This window comes from Python bivittatus, unplaced genomic scaffold, assembly GCF_059951505.1.
Source record: "Python bivittatus isolate LINGU-HERP-01145 unplaced genomic scaffold, Pbiv_v1 ctg000850_np1212, whole genome shotgun sequence".
NCBI lineage: Eukaryota > Metazoa > Chordata > Lepidosauria > Squamata > Pythonidae > Python > Python bivittatus.
In genome coordinates, this window is record NW_028277112.1 from 50,829,520 (window position 1) to 50,844,455 (window position 14,936).

The window sequence follows — 14,936 nt, forward strand, 5'->3', positions numbered from 1 at the left end:
CGTAAGTGTGGGCGGGCTGCCCAGTGCCTCAATTTTGATCAAGTGACCTCAGAGGCACTGCAATGGCTTTAACTTCGGTTACGGTCGTAAGCCCATTTTTCAGCACCATCATAATATCGACCGGTGACTGAACGAATGGTCTAAGTCAGGTTCGGCCACTGGCGGGTTGGAGGGGCCTGCTGGAGAGTGCTGTGGAATGCAGATGGGTTGGCGGGGGCAATGGTGGGCCTAGGGTGTGTGGGCAGGTTGACAAGGGGTCACGGGTGGGTAGGCTGGGGCTGCAGGTGGGATGTAGGGCGCCATGGGTCGCCGAACGAGTGGTTGTAATCCAAGGACTCCCTGTAAGATGAAGGGCAGGGGAAATACCCAGTCCAAATACATATGTCAGCAGAAACTGCAAGATGGGGTGGAATCTCAACCGTTTTTCATTTTCAGACTCAAGACCACCTTCTCCATAACGGCAATTCCTCAAGAAATACATAGAAAACTTACTTTCAGTTTTCCAAAACTGGCCAGCTCTCTGAATAGCACTTTCCATCTGTATGATCTTTTAAAACATACACTGTCTGTGGAAGCAAAAAGTGAAAATCAGAGGCCTCTAGACCATACTGAAAAAAGAAAGGTTCAATTCTTCAAGGTATAAATACCAAGACGTCTTGAAAGATGCAACAGATTCCAGAGGATCTTTGCAAAGAGCTGATCACCACTTGCTGCCTCCTTCATCTCCACCATGATCCAGAAGGCTTGGTGTCTCTCTGTTTGCCTGGGGGTGCTCTTCTTTGGCAAAATCTCATCTCAGAACTGTCACCGACTTCCGAGCAAGCTGCAAGAAGCCAACCAGGGCAACTTCAATCTACTAAGCCGTCACATGGGATCCACCATTCCCCTGCAATGTATCAGGGACATCACCGATTTCTCCCTTGAAGCCAGTGAAGAAACTTTGATGAACATGGATGAAGAATCCCAGGTGGACAATGCAAAAACAGCGATTAAGGAAATCCTCCAACAGATAGACCTCGTCTTCCAGCAAAGCCGTGCTGAACTGGCCTGGGGTGAGGACTCCTTGAGAGATTTCCAGGTTGGACTGGATCAGCAGATTCAGCTGCTGGAAACTTGTGGGAACGCAGAGATGGACGGAGTCGCCACCTCTCCAAAGGATCAGAAACTGCAGCTCACCAGGCTGAGAGTCAAACGATACTTCCAAAGGCTCAGCGACTTCTTGAAAAATAAGCAGTACAGCTTGTGTGCCTGGGAGATTGTCCAGATCCAGGTGAAGGACTGTTTTGAGCTGATTAATCGCTTCATCCGAAGGATCCCCTTGAAAGGTATTGCCTGTTTCTGAAAACAATTGTTTAGAGCGAAAAGGGGTTGGGGGGGGAGCTTCATACTATGTCTCTCCGGCATATACGGCATTTAATAAAATGTTTAAATGCTATCATAATTCTGATTAGTGACATGTACGCAAACCTCAAAGCCATAAATGTAAGACATCAATCATTCTGTCACTTAAATTAGTCCGCTTACAATGTAGTAATATATACTGTAGTTCGGTTTGGTCTGAAATAAGAACGCTGGCAATCTCTCCTCAGGTGCTTCGTATCTGAAAAGTGGTCAGAATTAGTAGAAAGCTGTAACCACTTCTCCTTTTCCTCCTAGGCTGATTTTCCCTCAGTGACGCAACAGAAGGAGCAAAGTGAAATCGTTCAGCTTTCACTGAGAAGTTCTCTGCAGTGGAGACGTCGGCTTTTCTGTTTCAACTCCATTACTTCCTGCATTCGTTCCTTACCCAAAAGGACTACAAACTTCCTCACAGGAACTAATTTAATTTATTGTGGACATTTTATTTATTCAAAATGGTCATTCCATTTGGTGAGCACCTGCCCGTTCCATGGGAACATGGAGACTTTTGATGCTCACTGAGCTAGCATTGAAGGAAAAGCAAGGCAAACGGCTGCTATCATTATTTTTTATGATTACTATCAGTGCTGTGGTGAATACGATTGTTAAGTGCTTATAAATTAATATTTATATTTATATGTTTAACGTTATATATTGGATAGCTTTGTAAAGTTTTTCAAAAAATGATCTATTTATTAAACACGATCGATCTATGGTATGTTTTCTGCTTCAACGATTGAACGTTATAGATAGACCTGGCTTAATGACCATTCACTCAGCGACATTCCAAAGTAAATCCAGCGGTGAACAAATGGGACTTATGCCCGGTCCTTGGAGTGACGGCCACTGCGGGGCACCCAAGATCAGGGATCGAAATGTGGGTGATGGGCAGCCCACCTGCATTTTGGGCTGCAGGCTTCACTCCAGCTTCCCCCCACCACTTGGCTCCCCCAAATCGCTGCCCTTTTGGCCAACATGCCCTCCACCCACCCTCCACTCCACTGCCCCCACCGCCCTGCTCTCCGCAGCCCCAGCTGCCCTGCCACCCTGCGCTCTACGTCCCTTGCCACCCCGGTCACCCGGCATATTTTGGCAGTACAAATCAAAAGGGGTTGTCTTTAAAGGGTTTCTGGTTAATTTGGCTTATGGTATCTTACGGCACAACTTCGTTTTACCTTTCAGGCGTTTACGTGTTCTCGTCGTGCTTTACGCCACGTAGTATAATCGGGAGCCTTTTGTATCAATGCGGTTGCTGGCAGGAGATTAACTGTCTCTGTGTGATCCTTTGCTGGATCACGTTTTCAATTATGGCCCAATATGAATTACCACTGTGGGCCCGTGGGGCGTGGCGTGTGCTTGGCATCACGGGTAATGGGTTTTGACATGATGCCAGCTGCTATCCAGGGTGGTAGATGTGGGCGACCTCACTGTTGTGTTGAGCCTCGCCCCAATAAATTGTGTCACAGGTAATGTTAGGTTCAGGACCAAGACTTTTTGTTATCTGGGCAGTCGCCATCGCAGCAGTTCCTTCAAAATAACGGGAAAACATTTGATTAAGGCTTAGGCAAAACACTAATTGTAATTGTAATTAAAATTTAAATTGTAGGTAGTTAGTCCTCCAGAATTGATGTAAATGAAATACATTTTGATGAAGGTTTATATAAAACACTGGTTTATATTGCAATTAAAAGTTAAACATCCGGTAGCTAGTTGCCCAAAATTTATGACGGGAGAGATGCCATAAACATTGAGAAAGGCTTACGTAACATAAGAGTTCTCACCGCAATTCCAAGTTGAAGTTTGGGTAGACAGTCCAAATTTATGATGTTCAGTGGCATAAAACTCACAAAGCCTTACGTAAGACACTAGTTTTCATTGGAATTAAAATTCACCTTTCGGTAGTTAGTTCTCCAAAATTTATGTATTCCACACTGAAAAACGGAAAACTTAATCCCTGAAAGTATAAATACCCAGACATTTTAAAAGATTAAAAAAGATTCCAAAGGATCATTTCAAAAAGCTAATCAGCAGTTACTGTCTCATTCATCTCCACTATGATCGTGAAGGCTTGGTGTCTTTATATTTGCCTACGGATGCCTTTTGGCGAGAGCTGATCTCGGAATGGTAACCAACTTTAGAGCAAGCTACAAGAAGCCAACCAGGGCAACTTCAATCTTCTAAGCCGTTTTATGGGGTCAACCATTCCCCTACAATTTATCAGGGACACCCCACCTTTCTCACTTGAAGCCAGTGAAGAAACGTGGATGAACGTGGATGAGGAATCCCAGGGGGACACTGCAAAAATAGTTATTAAGGAAATCCACCAACACATAGATCTTATCTTCGGGCAAAGCCATGCTGAATTGGCCTGGGGTGAGGACTCCTTAAGGGATTTCCATATTGGATTGGACTGGGGATTAAGATGAGAGTTCTCATCGCAATTCCAAGTTGAAGTTTGGATAGATAGTCCTCCAAAATTTCTGCTGTTAAATTCCATAAAGTTGACATAACCTATTAGTTTTCATTGCAATTAAAAGTTCAGCTGTCGGTGGTTCATCCTCCAAAAGTCCTGATGTTAAGTGCCACAAATGTTGAAGAAGGGTTAAATAAGATATTAGTTTTCATTGCAATTAAAACTTCAAATTTTCATGAAGCCGTACATAACATATTCGTTTTTACTACAATTAGGAGTTCAGCTTTTGGTAGTTAATCCTCCAAAGTTTGTGATGATAAGTGCCATAAATGTTGATGAAGGCCTAAATAAGGTACTAGTTTTCATTGCAAATAAAAGTTCAAATTGTGGTAGGTACTCCTCCAAAATGTATGACGCTAAGTCCCATACGTTTTGACAAAGCCTTTCATAACATACTAGTTTTCACTGGAATTAAAAGTTCAAATTTTGGTAGTTAGTCCTCCAAACTTTACGATGTTAAATTCCATCCATGCTGACGAAGGCTTACCTAACATACTAAATTTCACTGCAGTTAAAAGTTCAGCTTTTGGTAGTTAGTCCTCCAAAATGTATGTAGATCGCGCTGAAGAAACGAAAAGTTAACCCCCGAAAGTATAAATACCAAGACATTTTAAAGGATGGAAGAGATTCCAAAGGATGGGTCCAAAAAGCTAATCGGCAGTTACTGTCTCATGCATCTCATTCAGCTCCTTGTGCCATTTCTTCTCCAAATCGCATGCCTCCTTCTTGGGATCTCACGGAAACCTTCCGGTCTTCCCCAGGCCTCGCAACAATGGGAACGTATTGGGAGAACGGCAGGAGCCCCGTTCTCGCGGGGCGTCGGAAGACCTCATTCTCTGCCCTTCCTTCTCTAAATAGTGCGCCCGTTCTCTGCAAGGCAGCCAAAAAGGCGTAGAGTGGGGGAGGGGGGAGAGAGGCAGGTGGGGGGACTTGCAGCACCTCTGTGGTCGTAAGTGTGGGCGGTCTGCCCAGTGCCTCAATTTTGATCAAGTGACCTCAGAGGCACTGCAATGGCTTTAATTTCGGTTACGGTCGTAACCCCATTTTTCAGCACCATCATAATATCGACCGGTGACTGAACGAATGGTCTAAGTCAGGTTCGGCCACTGGCGGGTTGGAGGGGCCTGCTGGAGAGTGCTGTGGAATGCAGATGGGTTGGCGGGGGCAATGGTGGGCCTAGGGTGTGTGGGCAGGTTGACAAGGGGTCACGGGTGGGTAGGCTGGGGCTGCAGGTGGGATGTAGGGCGCCATGGGTGGTTGTAATCCAAGGACTCCCTGTAAGATGAAGGGCAGGGGAAATACCCAGTCCAAATACATATGTCAGCAGAAACTGCAAGATGGGGTGGAATCTCAACCGTTTTTCATTTTCAGACTCAAGACCACCTTCTCCATAACGGCAATTCCTCAAGAAATACATAGAAAACTTACTTTCAGTCTTCCAAAACTGGCCAGCTCTCTGAATAGCACTTTCCATCTGTATGGTCTTTTAAAACATACACTGTCTGTGGAAGCAAAAAGTGAAAATCAGAGGCCTCTAGACCATACTGAAAAAAGAAAGGTTCAATTCTTCAAGGTATAAATACCAAGACGTCTTGAAAGATGCAACAGATTCCAGAGGATCTTTGCAAAGAGCTGATCACCACTTGCTGCCTCCTTCATCTCCACCATGATCCAGAAGGCTTGGTGTCTCTCTGTTTGCCTGGGGGTGCTCTTCTTTGGCAAAATCTCATCTCAGAACTGTCACCGACTTCCGAGCAAGCTGCAAGAAGCCAACCAGGGCAACTTCAATCTACTAAGCCGTCACATGGGATCCACCATTCCCCTGCAATGTATCAGGGACATCACCGATTTCTCCCTTGAAGCCAGTGAAGAAACTTTGATGAACATGGATGAAGAATCCCAGGTGGACAATGCAAAAACAGCGATTAAGGAAATCCTCCAACAGATAGACCTCGTCTTCCAGCAAAGCCGTGCTGAACTGGCCTGGGGTGAGGACTCCTTGAGAGATTTCCAGGTTGGACTGGATCAGCAGATTCAGCTGCTGGAAACTTGTGGGAACGCAGAGATGGACGGAGTCGCCACCTCTCCAAGGGATCAGAAACTGCAGCTCACCAGGCTGAGAGTCAAACGATACTTCCAAAGGCTCAGCGACTTCTTGAAAAATAAGCAGTACAGCTTGTGTGCCTGGGAGATTGTCCAGATCCAGGTGAAGGACTGTTTTGAGCTGATTAATCGCTTCATCCGAAGGATCCCCTTGAAAGGTATTGCCTGTTTCTGAAAACAATTGTTTAGAGCGAAAAGGGGTTGGGGGGGGAGCTTCATACTATGTCTCTCCGGCATATACGGCATTTAATAAAATGTTTAAATGCTATCATAATTCTGATTAGTGACATGTACGCAAACCTCAAAGCCATAAATGTAAGACATCAATCATTCTGTCACTTAAATTAGTCCGCTTACAATGTAGTAATATTTACTGTAGTTCGGTTTGGTCTGAAATAAGAACGCTGGCAATCTCTCCTCAGGTGCTTCGTATCTGAAAAGTGGTCAGAATTAGTAGAAAGCTGTAACCACTTCTCCTTTTCCTCCTAGGCTGATTTTCCCTCAGTGACGCAACAGAAGGAGCAAAGTGAAATCGTTCAGCTTTCACTGAGAAGTTCTCTGCAGTGGAGACGTCGGCTTTTCTGTTTCAACTCCATTACTTCCTGCATTCGTTCCTTACCCAAAAGGACTACAAACTTCCTCACAGGAACTAATTTAATTTATTGTGGACATTTTATTTATTCAAAATGGTCATTCCATTTGGTGAGCACCTGCCCGTTCCATGGGAACATGGAGACTTTTGATGCTCACTGAGCTAGCATTGAAGGAAAAGCAAGGCAAACGGCTGCTATCATTATTTTTTATGATTACTATCAGTGCTGTGGTGAATACGATTGTTAAGTGCTTATAAATTAATATTTATATTTATATGTTTAACGTTATATATTGGATAGCTTTGTAAAGTTTTCAAAAAATGATCTATTTATTAAACACGATCGATCTATGGTATGTTTTCTGCTTCAACGATTGAACGTGATAGATAGACCTGGCTTAATGACCATTGACTCAGCGACATTCCAAAGTAAATCCAGCGGTGAACAAATGGGACTTATGCCCGGTCCTTGGAGTGACGGCCACTGCGGGGCACCCAAGATCAGGGATCGAAATGTGGGTGATGGGCAGCCCACCTGCATTTTGGGCTGCAGGCTTCACTCCAGCTTCCCCCCACCACTTGGCTCCCCCAAATCGCTGCCCTTTTGGCCAACATGCCCTCCACCCACCCTCCACTCCACTGCCCCCACCGCCCTGCTCTCCGCAGCCCCCGCTGCCCTGCCACCCTGCGCTCTACATCCCTTGCCACCCCGGTCACCCGGTATATTTTGGCAGTACAAATCAAAAGGGGTTGTCTTTAAAGGGTTTCTGGTTAATTTGGCTTATGGTATCTTACGGCACAACTTCGTTTTACCTTTCAGGCGTTTACGTGTTCTCGTCGTGCTTTACGCCACGTAGTATAATCGGGAGCCTTTTGTATCAATGCGGTTGCTGGCAGGAGATTAACTGTCTCTGTGTGATCCTTTGCTGGATCACGTTTTCAATTATGGCCCAATATGAATTACCACTGTGGGCCCGTGGGGCGTGGCGTGTGCTTGGCATCACGGGTAATGGGTTTTGACATGATGCCAGCTGCTATCCAGGGTGGTAGATGTGGGCGACCTCACTGTTGTGTTGAGCCTCGCCCCAATAAATTGTGTCACAGGTAATGTTAGGTTCAGGACCAAGACTTTTTGTTATCTGGGCAGTCGCCATCGCAGCAGTTCCTTCAAAATAACGGGAAAACATTTGATTAAGGCTTAGGCAAAACACTAATTGTAATTGTAATTAAAATTTAAATTGTAGGTAGTTAGTCCTCCAGAATTGATGTAAATGAAATACATTTTGATGAAGGTTTATATAAAACACTGGTTTATATTGCAATTAAAAGTTAAACATCCGGTAGCTAGTTGCCCAAAATTTATGACGGGAGAGATGCCATAAACATTGAGAAAGGCTTACGTAACATAAGAGTTCTCACCGCAATTCCAAGTTGAAGTTTGGGTAGACAGTCCAAATTTATGATGTTCAGTGGCATAAAACTCACAAAGCCTTACGTAAGACACTAGTTTTCATTGGAATTAAAATTCACCTTTCGGTAGTTAGTTCTCCAAAATTTATGTATTCCACACTGAAAAACGGAAAACTTAATCCCTGAAAGTATAAATACCCAGACATTTTAAAAGATTAAAAAAGATTCCAAAGGATCATTTCAAAAAGCTAATCAGCAGTTACTGTCTCATTCATCTCCACTATGATCGTGAAGGCTTGGTGTCTTTATATTTGCCTACGGATGCCTTTTGGCGAGAGCTGATCTCGGAATGGTAACCAACTTTAGAGCAAGCTACAAGAAGCCAACCAGGGCAACTTCAATCTTCTAAGCCGTTTTATGGGGTCAACCATTCCCCTACAATTTATCAGGGACACCCCACCTTTCTCACTTGAAGCCAGTGAAGAAACGTTGATGAACGTGGATGAGGAATCCCAGGGGGACACTGCAAAAATAGTTATTAAGGAAATCCACCAACACATAGATCTTATCTTCGGGCAAAGCCATGCTGAATTGGCCTGGGGTGAGGACTCCTTAAGGGATTTCCATATTGGATTGGACTGGGGATTAAGATGAGAGTTCTCATCGCAATTCCAAGTTGAAGTTTGGATAGATAGTCCTCCAAAATTTCTGCTGTTAAATTCCATAAAGTTGACATAACCTATTAGTTTTCATTGCAATTAAAAGTTCAGCTGTCGGTGGTTCATCCTCCAAAAGTCCTGATGTTAAGTGCCACAAATGTTGAAGAAGGGTTAAATAAGATATTAGTTTTCATTGCAATTAAAACTTCAAATTTTCATGAAGCCGTACATAACATATTCGTTTTTACTACAATTAGGAGTTCAGCTTTTGGTAGTTAATCCTCCAAAGTTTGTGATGATAAGTGCCATAAATGTTGATGAAGGCCTAAATAAGGTACTAGTTTTCATTGCAAATAAAAGTTCAAATTGTGGTAGGTACTCCTCCAAAATGTATGACGCTAAGTCCCATACGTTTTGACAAAGCCTTTCATAACATACTAGTTTTAACTGGAATTAAAAGTTCAAATTTTGGTAGTTAGTCCTCCAAACTTTACGATGTTAAATTCCATCCATGCTGACGAAGGCTTACCTAACATACTAAATTTCACTGCAGTTAAAAGTTCAGCTTTTGGTAGTTAGTCCTCCAAAATGTATGTAGATCGCGCTGAAGAAACGAAAAGTTAACCCCCGAAAGTATAAATACCAAGACATTTTAAAGGATGGAAGAGATTCCAAAGGATCGCTCCAAAAAGCTCATCGGCAGTTACTGTCTCATGCATCTCATTCAGCTGCTTGTGCCATTTCTTCTCCAAATCGCATGCCTCCTCTTGGGATCTCTCGGAAACCTTCCGGTCTTCCCCAGGCCTCGCAACAATGGGAACGTATTGGGAGAACGGCAGGAGCCCTGTTCTCGCGGGGCGTCGGAAGACCTCATTCTCTGCCCTTCCTTCTCTAAATAGTGCGCCCGTTCTCTGCAAGGCAGCCAAAAAGGCGTAGAGTGGGGGAGGGGGGAGAGAGGCCGGTGGGGGGACTTGCAGCACCTCTGTGGTCGTAAGTGTGGGCGGGCTGCCCAGTGCCTCAATTTTGATCAAGTGACCTCAGAGGCACTGCAATGGCTTTAACTTCGGTTACGGTCGTAAGCCCATTTTTCAGCACCATCATAATATCGACCGGTGACTGAACGAATGGTCTAAGTCAGGTTCGGCCACTGGCGGGTTGGAGGGGCCTGCTGGAGAGTGCTGTGGAATGCAGATGGGTTGGCGGGGGCAATGGTGGGCCTAGGGTGTGTGGGCAGGTTGACAAGGGGTCACGGGTGGGTAGGCTGGGGCTGCAGGTGGGATGTAGGGCGCCATGGGTGGTTGTAATCCAAGGACTCCCTGTAAGATGAAGGGCAGGGGAAATACCCAGTCCAAATACATATGTCAGCAGAAACTGCAAGATGGGGTGGAATCTCAACCGTTTTTCATTTTCAGACTCAAGACCACCTTCTCCATAATGGCAATTCCTCAAGAAATACATAGAAAACTTACTTTCAGTCTTCCAAAACTGGCCAGCTCTCTGAATAGCACTTTCCATCTGTATGGTCTTTTAAAACATACACTGTCTGTGGAAGCAAAAAGTGAAAATCAGAGGCCTCTAGACCATACTGAAAAAAGAAAGGTTCAATTCTTCAAGGTATAAATACCAAGACGTCTTGAAAGATGCAACAGATTCCAGAGGATCTTTGCAAAGAGCTGATCACCACTTGCTGCCTCCTTCATCTCCACCATGATCCAGAAGGCTTGGTGTCTCTCTGTTTGCCTGGGGGTGCTCTTCTTTGGCAAAATCTCATCTCAGAACTGTCACCGACTTCCGAGCAAGCTGCAAGAAGCCAACCAGGGCAACTTCAATCTACTAAGCCGTCACATGGGATCCACCATTCCCCTGCAATGTATCAGGGACATCACCGATTTCTCCCTTGAAGCCAGTGAAGAAACTTTGATGAACATGGATGAAGAATCCCAGGTGGACAATGCAAAAACAGCGATTAAGGAAATCCTCCAACAGATAGACCTCGTCTTCCAGCAAAGCCGTGCTGAACTGGCCTGGGGTGAGGACTCCTTGAGAGATTTCCAGGTTGGACTGGATCAGCAGATTCAGCTGCTGGAAACTTGTGGGAACGCAGAGATGGACGGAGTCGCCACCTCTCCAAGGGATCAGAAACTGCAGCTCACCAGGCTGAGAGTCAAACGATACTTCCAAAGGCTCAGCGACTTCTTGAAAAATAAGCAGTACAGCTTGTGTGCCTGGGAGATTGTCCAGATCCAGGTGAAGGACTGTTTTGAGCTGATTAATCGCTTCATCCGAAGGATCCCCTTGAAAGGTATTGCCTGTTTCTGAAAACAATTGTTTAGAGCGAAAAGGGGTTGGGGGGGGAGCTTCATACTATGTCTCTCCGGCATATACGGCATTTAATAAAATGTTTAAATGCTATCATAATTCTGATTAGTGACATGTACGCAAACCTCAAAGCCATAAATGTAAGACATCAATCATTCTGTCACTTAAATTAGTCCGCTTACAATGTAGTAATATATACTGTAGTTCGGTTTGGTCTGAAATAAGAACGCTGGCAATCTCTCCTCAGGTGCTTCGTATCTGAAAAGTGGTCAGAATTAGTAGAAAGCTGTAACCACTTCTCCTTTTCCTCCTAGGCTGATTTTCCCTCAGTGACGCAACAGAAGGAGCAAAGTGAAATCGTTCAGCTTTCACTGAGAAGTTCTCTGCAGTGGAGACGTCGGCTTTTCTGTTTCAACTCCATTACTTCCTGCATTCGTTCCTTACCCAAAAGGACTACAAACTTCCTCACAGGAACTAATTTAATTTATTGTGGACATTTTATTTATTCAAAATGGTCATTCCATTTGGTGAGCACCTGCCCGTTCCATGGGAACATGGAGACTTTTGATGCTCACTGAGCTAGCATTGAAGGAAAAGCAAGGCAAACGGCTGCTATCATTATTTTTTATGATTACTATCAGTGCTGTGGTGAATACGATTGTTAAGTGCTTATAAATTAATATTTATATTTATATGTTTAACGTTATATATTGGATAGCTTTGTAAAGTTTTTCAAAAAATGATCTATTTATTAAACACGATCGATCTATGGTATGTTTTCTGCTTCAACGATTGAACGTTATAGATAGACCTGGCTTAATGACCATTCACTCAGCGACATTCCAAAGTAAATCCAGCGGTGAACAAATGGGACTTATGCCCGGTCCTTGGAGTGACGGCCACTGCGGGGCACCCAAGATCAGGGATCGAAATGTGGGTGATGGGCAGCCCACCTGCATTTTGGGCTGCAGGCTTCACTCCAGCTTCCCCCCACCACTTGGCTCCCCCAAATCGCTGCCCTTTTGGCCAACATGCCCTCCACCCACCCTCCACTCCACTGCCCCCACCGCCCTGCTCTCCGCAGCCCCCGCTGCCCTGCCACCCTGCGCTCTACGTCCCTTGCCACCCCGGTCACCCGGCATATTTTGGCAGTACAAATCAAAAGGGGTTGTCTTTAAAGGGTTTCTGGTTAATTTGGCTTATGGTATCTTACGGCACAACTTCGTTTTACCTTTCAGGCGTTTACGTGTTCTCGTCGTGCTTTACGCCACGTAGTATAATCGGGAGCCTTTTGTATCAATGCGGTTGCTGGCAGGAGATTAACTGTCTCTGTGTGATCCTTTGCTGGATCACGTTTTCAATTATGGCCCAATATGAATTACCACTGTGGGCCCGTGGGGCGTGGCGTGTGCTTGGCATCACGGGTAATGGGTTTTGACATGATGCCAGCTGCTATCCAGGGTGGTAGATGTGGGCGACCTCACTGTTGTGTTGAGCCTCGCCCCAATAAATTGTGTCACAGGTAATGTTAGGTTCAGGACCAAGACTTTTTGTTATCTGGGCAGTCGCCATCGCAGCAGTTCCTTCAAAATAACGGGAAAACATTTGATTAAGGCTTAGGCAAAACACTAATTGTAATTGTAATTAAAATTTAAATTGTAGGTAGTTAGTCCTCCAGAATTGATGTAAATGAAATACATTTTGATGAAGGTTTATATAAAACACTGGTTTATATTGCAATTAAAAGTTAAACATCCGGTAGCTAGTTGCCCAAAATTTATGACGGGAGAGATGCCATAAACATTGAGAAAGGCTTACGTAACATAAGAGTTCTCACCGCAATTCCAAGTTGAAGTTTGGGTAGACAGTCCAAATTTATGATGTTCAGTGGCATAAAACTCACAAAGCCTTACGTAAGACACTAGTTTTCATTGGAATTAAAATTCACCTTTCGGTAGTTAGTTCTCCAAAATTTATGTATTCCACACTGAAAAACGGAAAACTTAATCCCTGAAAGTATAAATACCCAGACATTTTAAAAGATTAAAAAAGATTCCAAAGGATCATTTCAAAAAGCTAATCAGCAGTTACTGTCTCATTCATCTCCACTATGATCGTGAAGGCTTGGTGTCTTTATATTTGCCTACGGATGCCTTTTGGCGAGAGCTGATCTCGGAATGGTAACCAACTTTAGAGCAAGCTACAAGAAGCCAACCAGGGCAACTTCAATCTTCTAAGCCGTTTTATGGGGTCAACCATTCCCCTGCAATTTATCAGGGACACCCCACCTTTCTCACTTGAAGCCAGTGAAGAAACGTGGATGAACGTGGATGAGGAATCCCAGGGGGACACTGCAAAAATAGTTATTAAGGAAATCCACCAACACATAGATCTTATCTTCGGGCAAAGCCATGCTGAATTGGCCTGGGGTGAGGACTCCTTAAGGGATTTCCATATTGGATTGGACTGGGGATTAAGATGAGAGTTCTCATCGCAATTCCAAGTTGAAGTTTGGATAGATAGTCCTCCAAAATTTCTGCTGTTAAATTCCATAAAGTTGACATAACCTATTAGTTTTCATTGCAATTAAAAGTTCAGCTGTCGGTGGTTCATCCTCCAAAAGTCCTGATGTTAAGTGCCACAAATGTTGAAGAAGGGTTAAATAAGATATTAGTTTTCATTGCAATTAAAACTTCAAATTTTCATGAAGCCGTACATAACATATTCGTTTTTACTACAATTAGGAGTTCAGCTTTTGGTAGTTAATCCTCCAAAGTTTGTGATGATAAGTGCCATAAATGTTGATGAAGGCCTAAATAAGGTACTAGTTTTCATTGCAAATAAAAGTTCAAATTGTGGTAGGTACTCCTCCAAAATGTATGACGCTAAGTCCCATACGTTTTGACAAAGCCTTTCATAACATACTAGTTTTCACTGGAATTAAAAGTTCAAATTTTGGTAGTTAGTCCTCCAAACTTTACGATGTTAAATTCCATCCATGCTGACGAAGGCTTACCTAACATACTAAATTTCACTGCAGTTAAAAGTTCAGCTTTTGGTAGTTAGTCCTCCAAAATGTATGTAGATCGCGCTGAAGAAACGAAAAGTTAACCCCCGAAAGTATAAATACCAAGACATTTTAAAGGATGGAAGAGATTCCAAAGGATCGCTCCAAAAAGCTAATCGGCAGTTACTGTCTCATTCATCTCATTCAGCTGCTTGTGCCATTTCTTCTCCAAATCGCATGCCTCCTTCTTGGGATCTCTCGGAAACCTTCCGGTCTTCCCCAGGCCTCGCAACAATGGGAACGTATTGGGAGAACGGCAGGAGCCCCGTTCTCGCGGGGCGTCGGAAGACCTCATTCTCTGCCCTTCCTTCTCTAAATAGTGCGCCCGTTCTCTGCAAGGCAGCCAAAAAGGCGTAGAGTGGGGGAGGGGGGAGAGAGGCCGGTGGGGGGACTTGCAGCACCTCTGTGGTCGTAAGTGTGGGCGGGCTGCCCAGTGCCTCAATTTTGATCAAGTGACCTCAGAGGCACTGCAATGGCTTTAACTTCGGTTACGGTCGTAAGCCCATTTTTCAGCACCATCATAATATCGACCGGTGACTGAACGAATGGTCTAAGTCAGGTTCGGCCACTGGCGGGTTGGAGGGGCCTGCTGGAGAGTGCTGTGGAATGCAGATGGGTTGGCGGGGGCAATGGTGGGCCTAGGGTGTGTGGGCAGGTTGACAAGGGGTCACGGGTGGGTAGGCTGGGGCTGCAGGTGGGATGTAGGGCGCCATGGGTGGTTGTAATCCAAGGACTCCCTGTAAGATGAAGGGCAGGGGAAATACCCAGTCCAAATACATATGTCAGCAGAAACTGCAAGATGGGGTGGAATCTCAACCGTTTTTCATTTTCAGACTCAAGACCACCTTCTCCATAACGGCAATTCCTCAAGAAATACATAGAAAACTTACTTTCAGTTTTCCAAAACTGGCCAGC

General features: G+C 44.5%; 3 protein-coding genes across 3 annotated transcripts; all 3 read left to right on the top strand.

Annotated features, from left to right (window-relative positions):
• The first annotated feature begins 730 nt into the window (after window positions 1–730).
• Window positions 731–4,766, top strand: LOC148213834 (interferon alpha-8-like). The gene is made up of 3 exons (XM_088130200.1): window positions 731–1,325; window positions 4,087–4,163; window positions 4,428–4,766. The coding sequence occupies exons 1-3, from the start codon at window positions 731–733 to the stop codon at window positions 4,764–4,766; spliced, it is 1,011 nt and encodes a 336-aa protein (XP_087986326.1).
• Window positions 4,767–5,537: 771 nt separating this feature from the next.
• On the top strand, window positions 5,538–6,149 carry LOC148213835 (interferon kappa-like). Its single transcript, XM_088130201.1, has one exon. The coding sequence runs from the start codon at window positions 5,538–5,540 to the stop codon at window positions 6,147–6,149; it is 612 nt and encodes a 203-aa protein (XP_087986327.1).
• Window positions 6,150–10,342: 4,193 nt separating this feature from the next.
• LOC148213836 (interferon alpha-8-like) lies at window positions 10,343–14,378 on the top strand. The gene is made up of 3 exons (XM_088130202.1): window positions 10,343–10,937; window positions 13,699–13,775; window positions 14,040–14,378. Exons 1-3 carry the CDS (start codon window positions 10,343–10,345, stop codon window positions 14,376–14,378), a joined length of 1,011 nt encoding a protein of 336 aa, XP_087986328.1.
• Window positions 14,379–14,936: the final 558 nt, after the last annotated feature.

Bases quoted from the DNA above. Each gene is read 5' to 3' on its own strand.
- LOC148213834 (XM_088130200.1), top strand. From the start codon at position 731: ATGATCCAGAAGGCTTGGTGTCTCTCTGTTTGCCTGGGGGTGCTCTTC. The intron at 1,326-4,086 runs GTATTGCCTGTT...TACTACAATTAG, and splicing joins CCGAAGGATCCCCTTGAAAG to GAGTTCAGCTTTTGGTAGTT. The intron at 4,164-4,427 runs GTACTAGTTTTC...AAATGTATGTAG, and splicing joins TTGATGAAGGCCTAAATAAG to ATCGCGCTGAAGAAACGAAA.
- LOC148213835 (XM_088130201.1), top strand. From the start codon at position 5,538: ATGATCCAGAAGGCTTGGTGTCTCTCTGTTTGCCTGGGGGTGCTCTTC.
- LOC148213836 (XM_088130202.1), top strand. From the start codon at position 10,343: ATGATCCAGAAGGCTTGGTGTCTCTCTGTTTGCCTGGGGGTGCTCTTC. The intron at 10,938-13,698 runs GTATTGCCTGTT...TACTACAATTAG, and splicing joins CCGAAGGATCCCCTTGAAAG to GAGTTCAGCTTTTGGTAGTT. The intron at 13,776-14,039 runs GTACTAGTTTTC...AAATGTATGTAG, and splicing joins TTGATGAAGGCCTAAATAAG to ATCGCGCTGAAGAAACGAAA.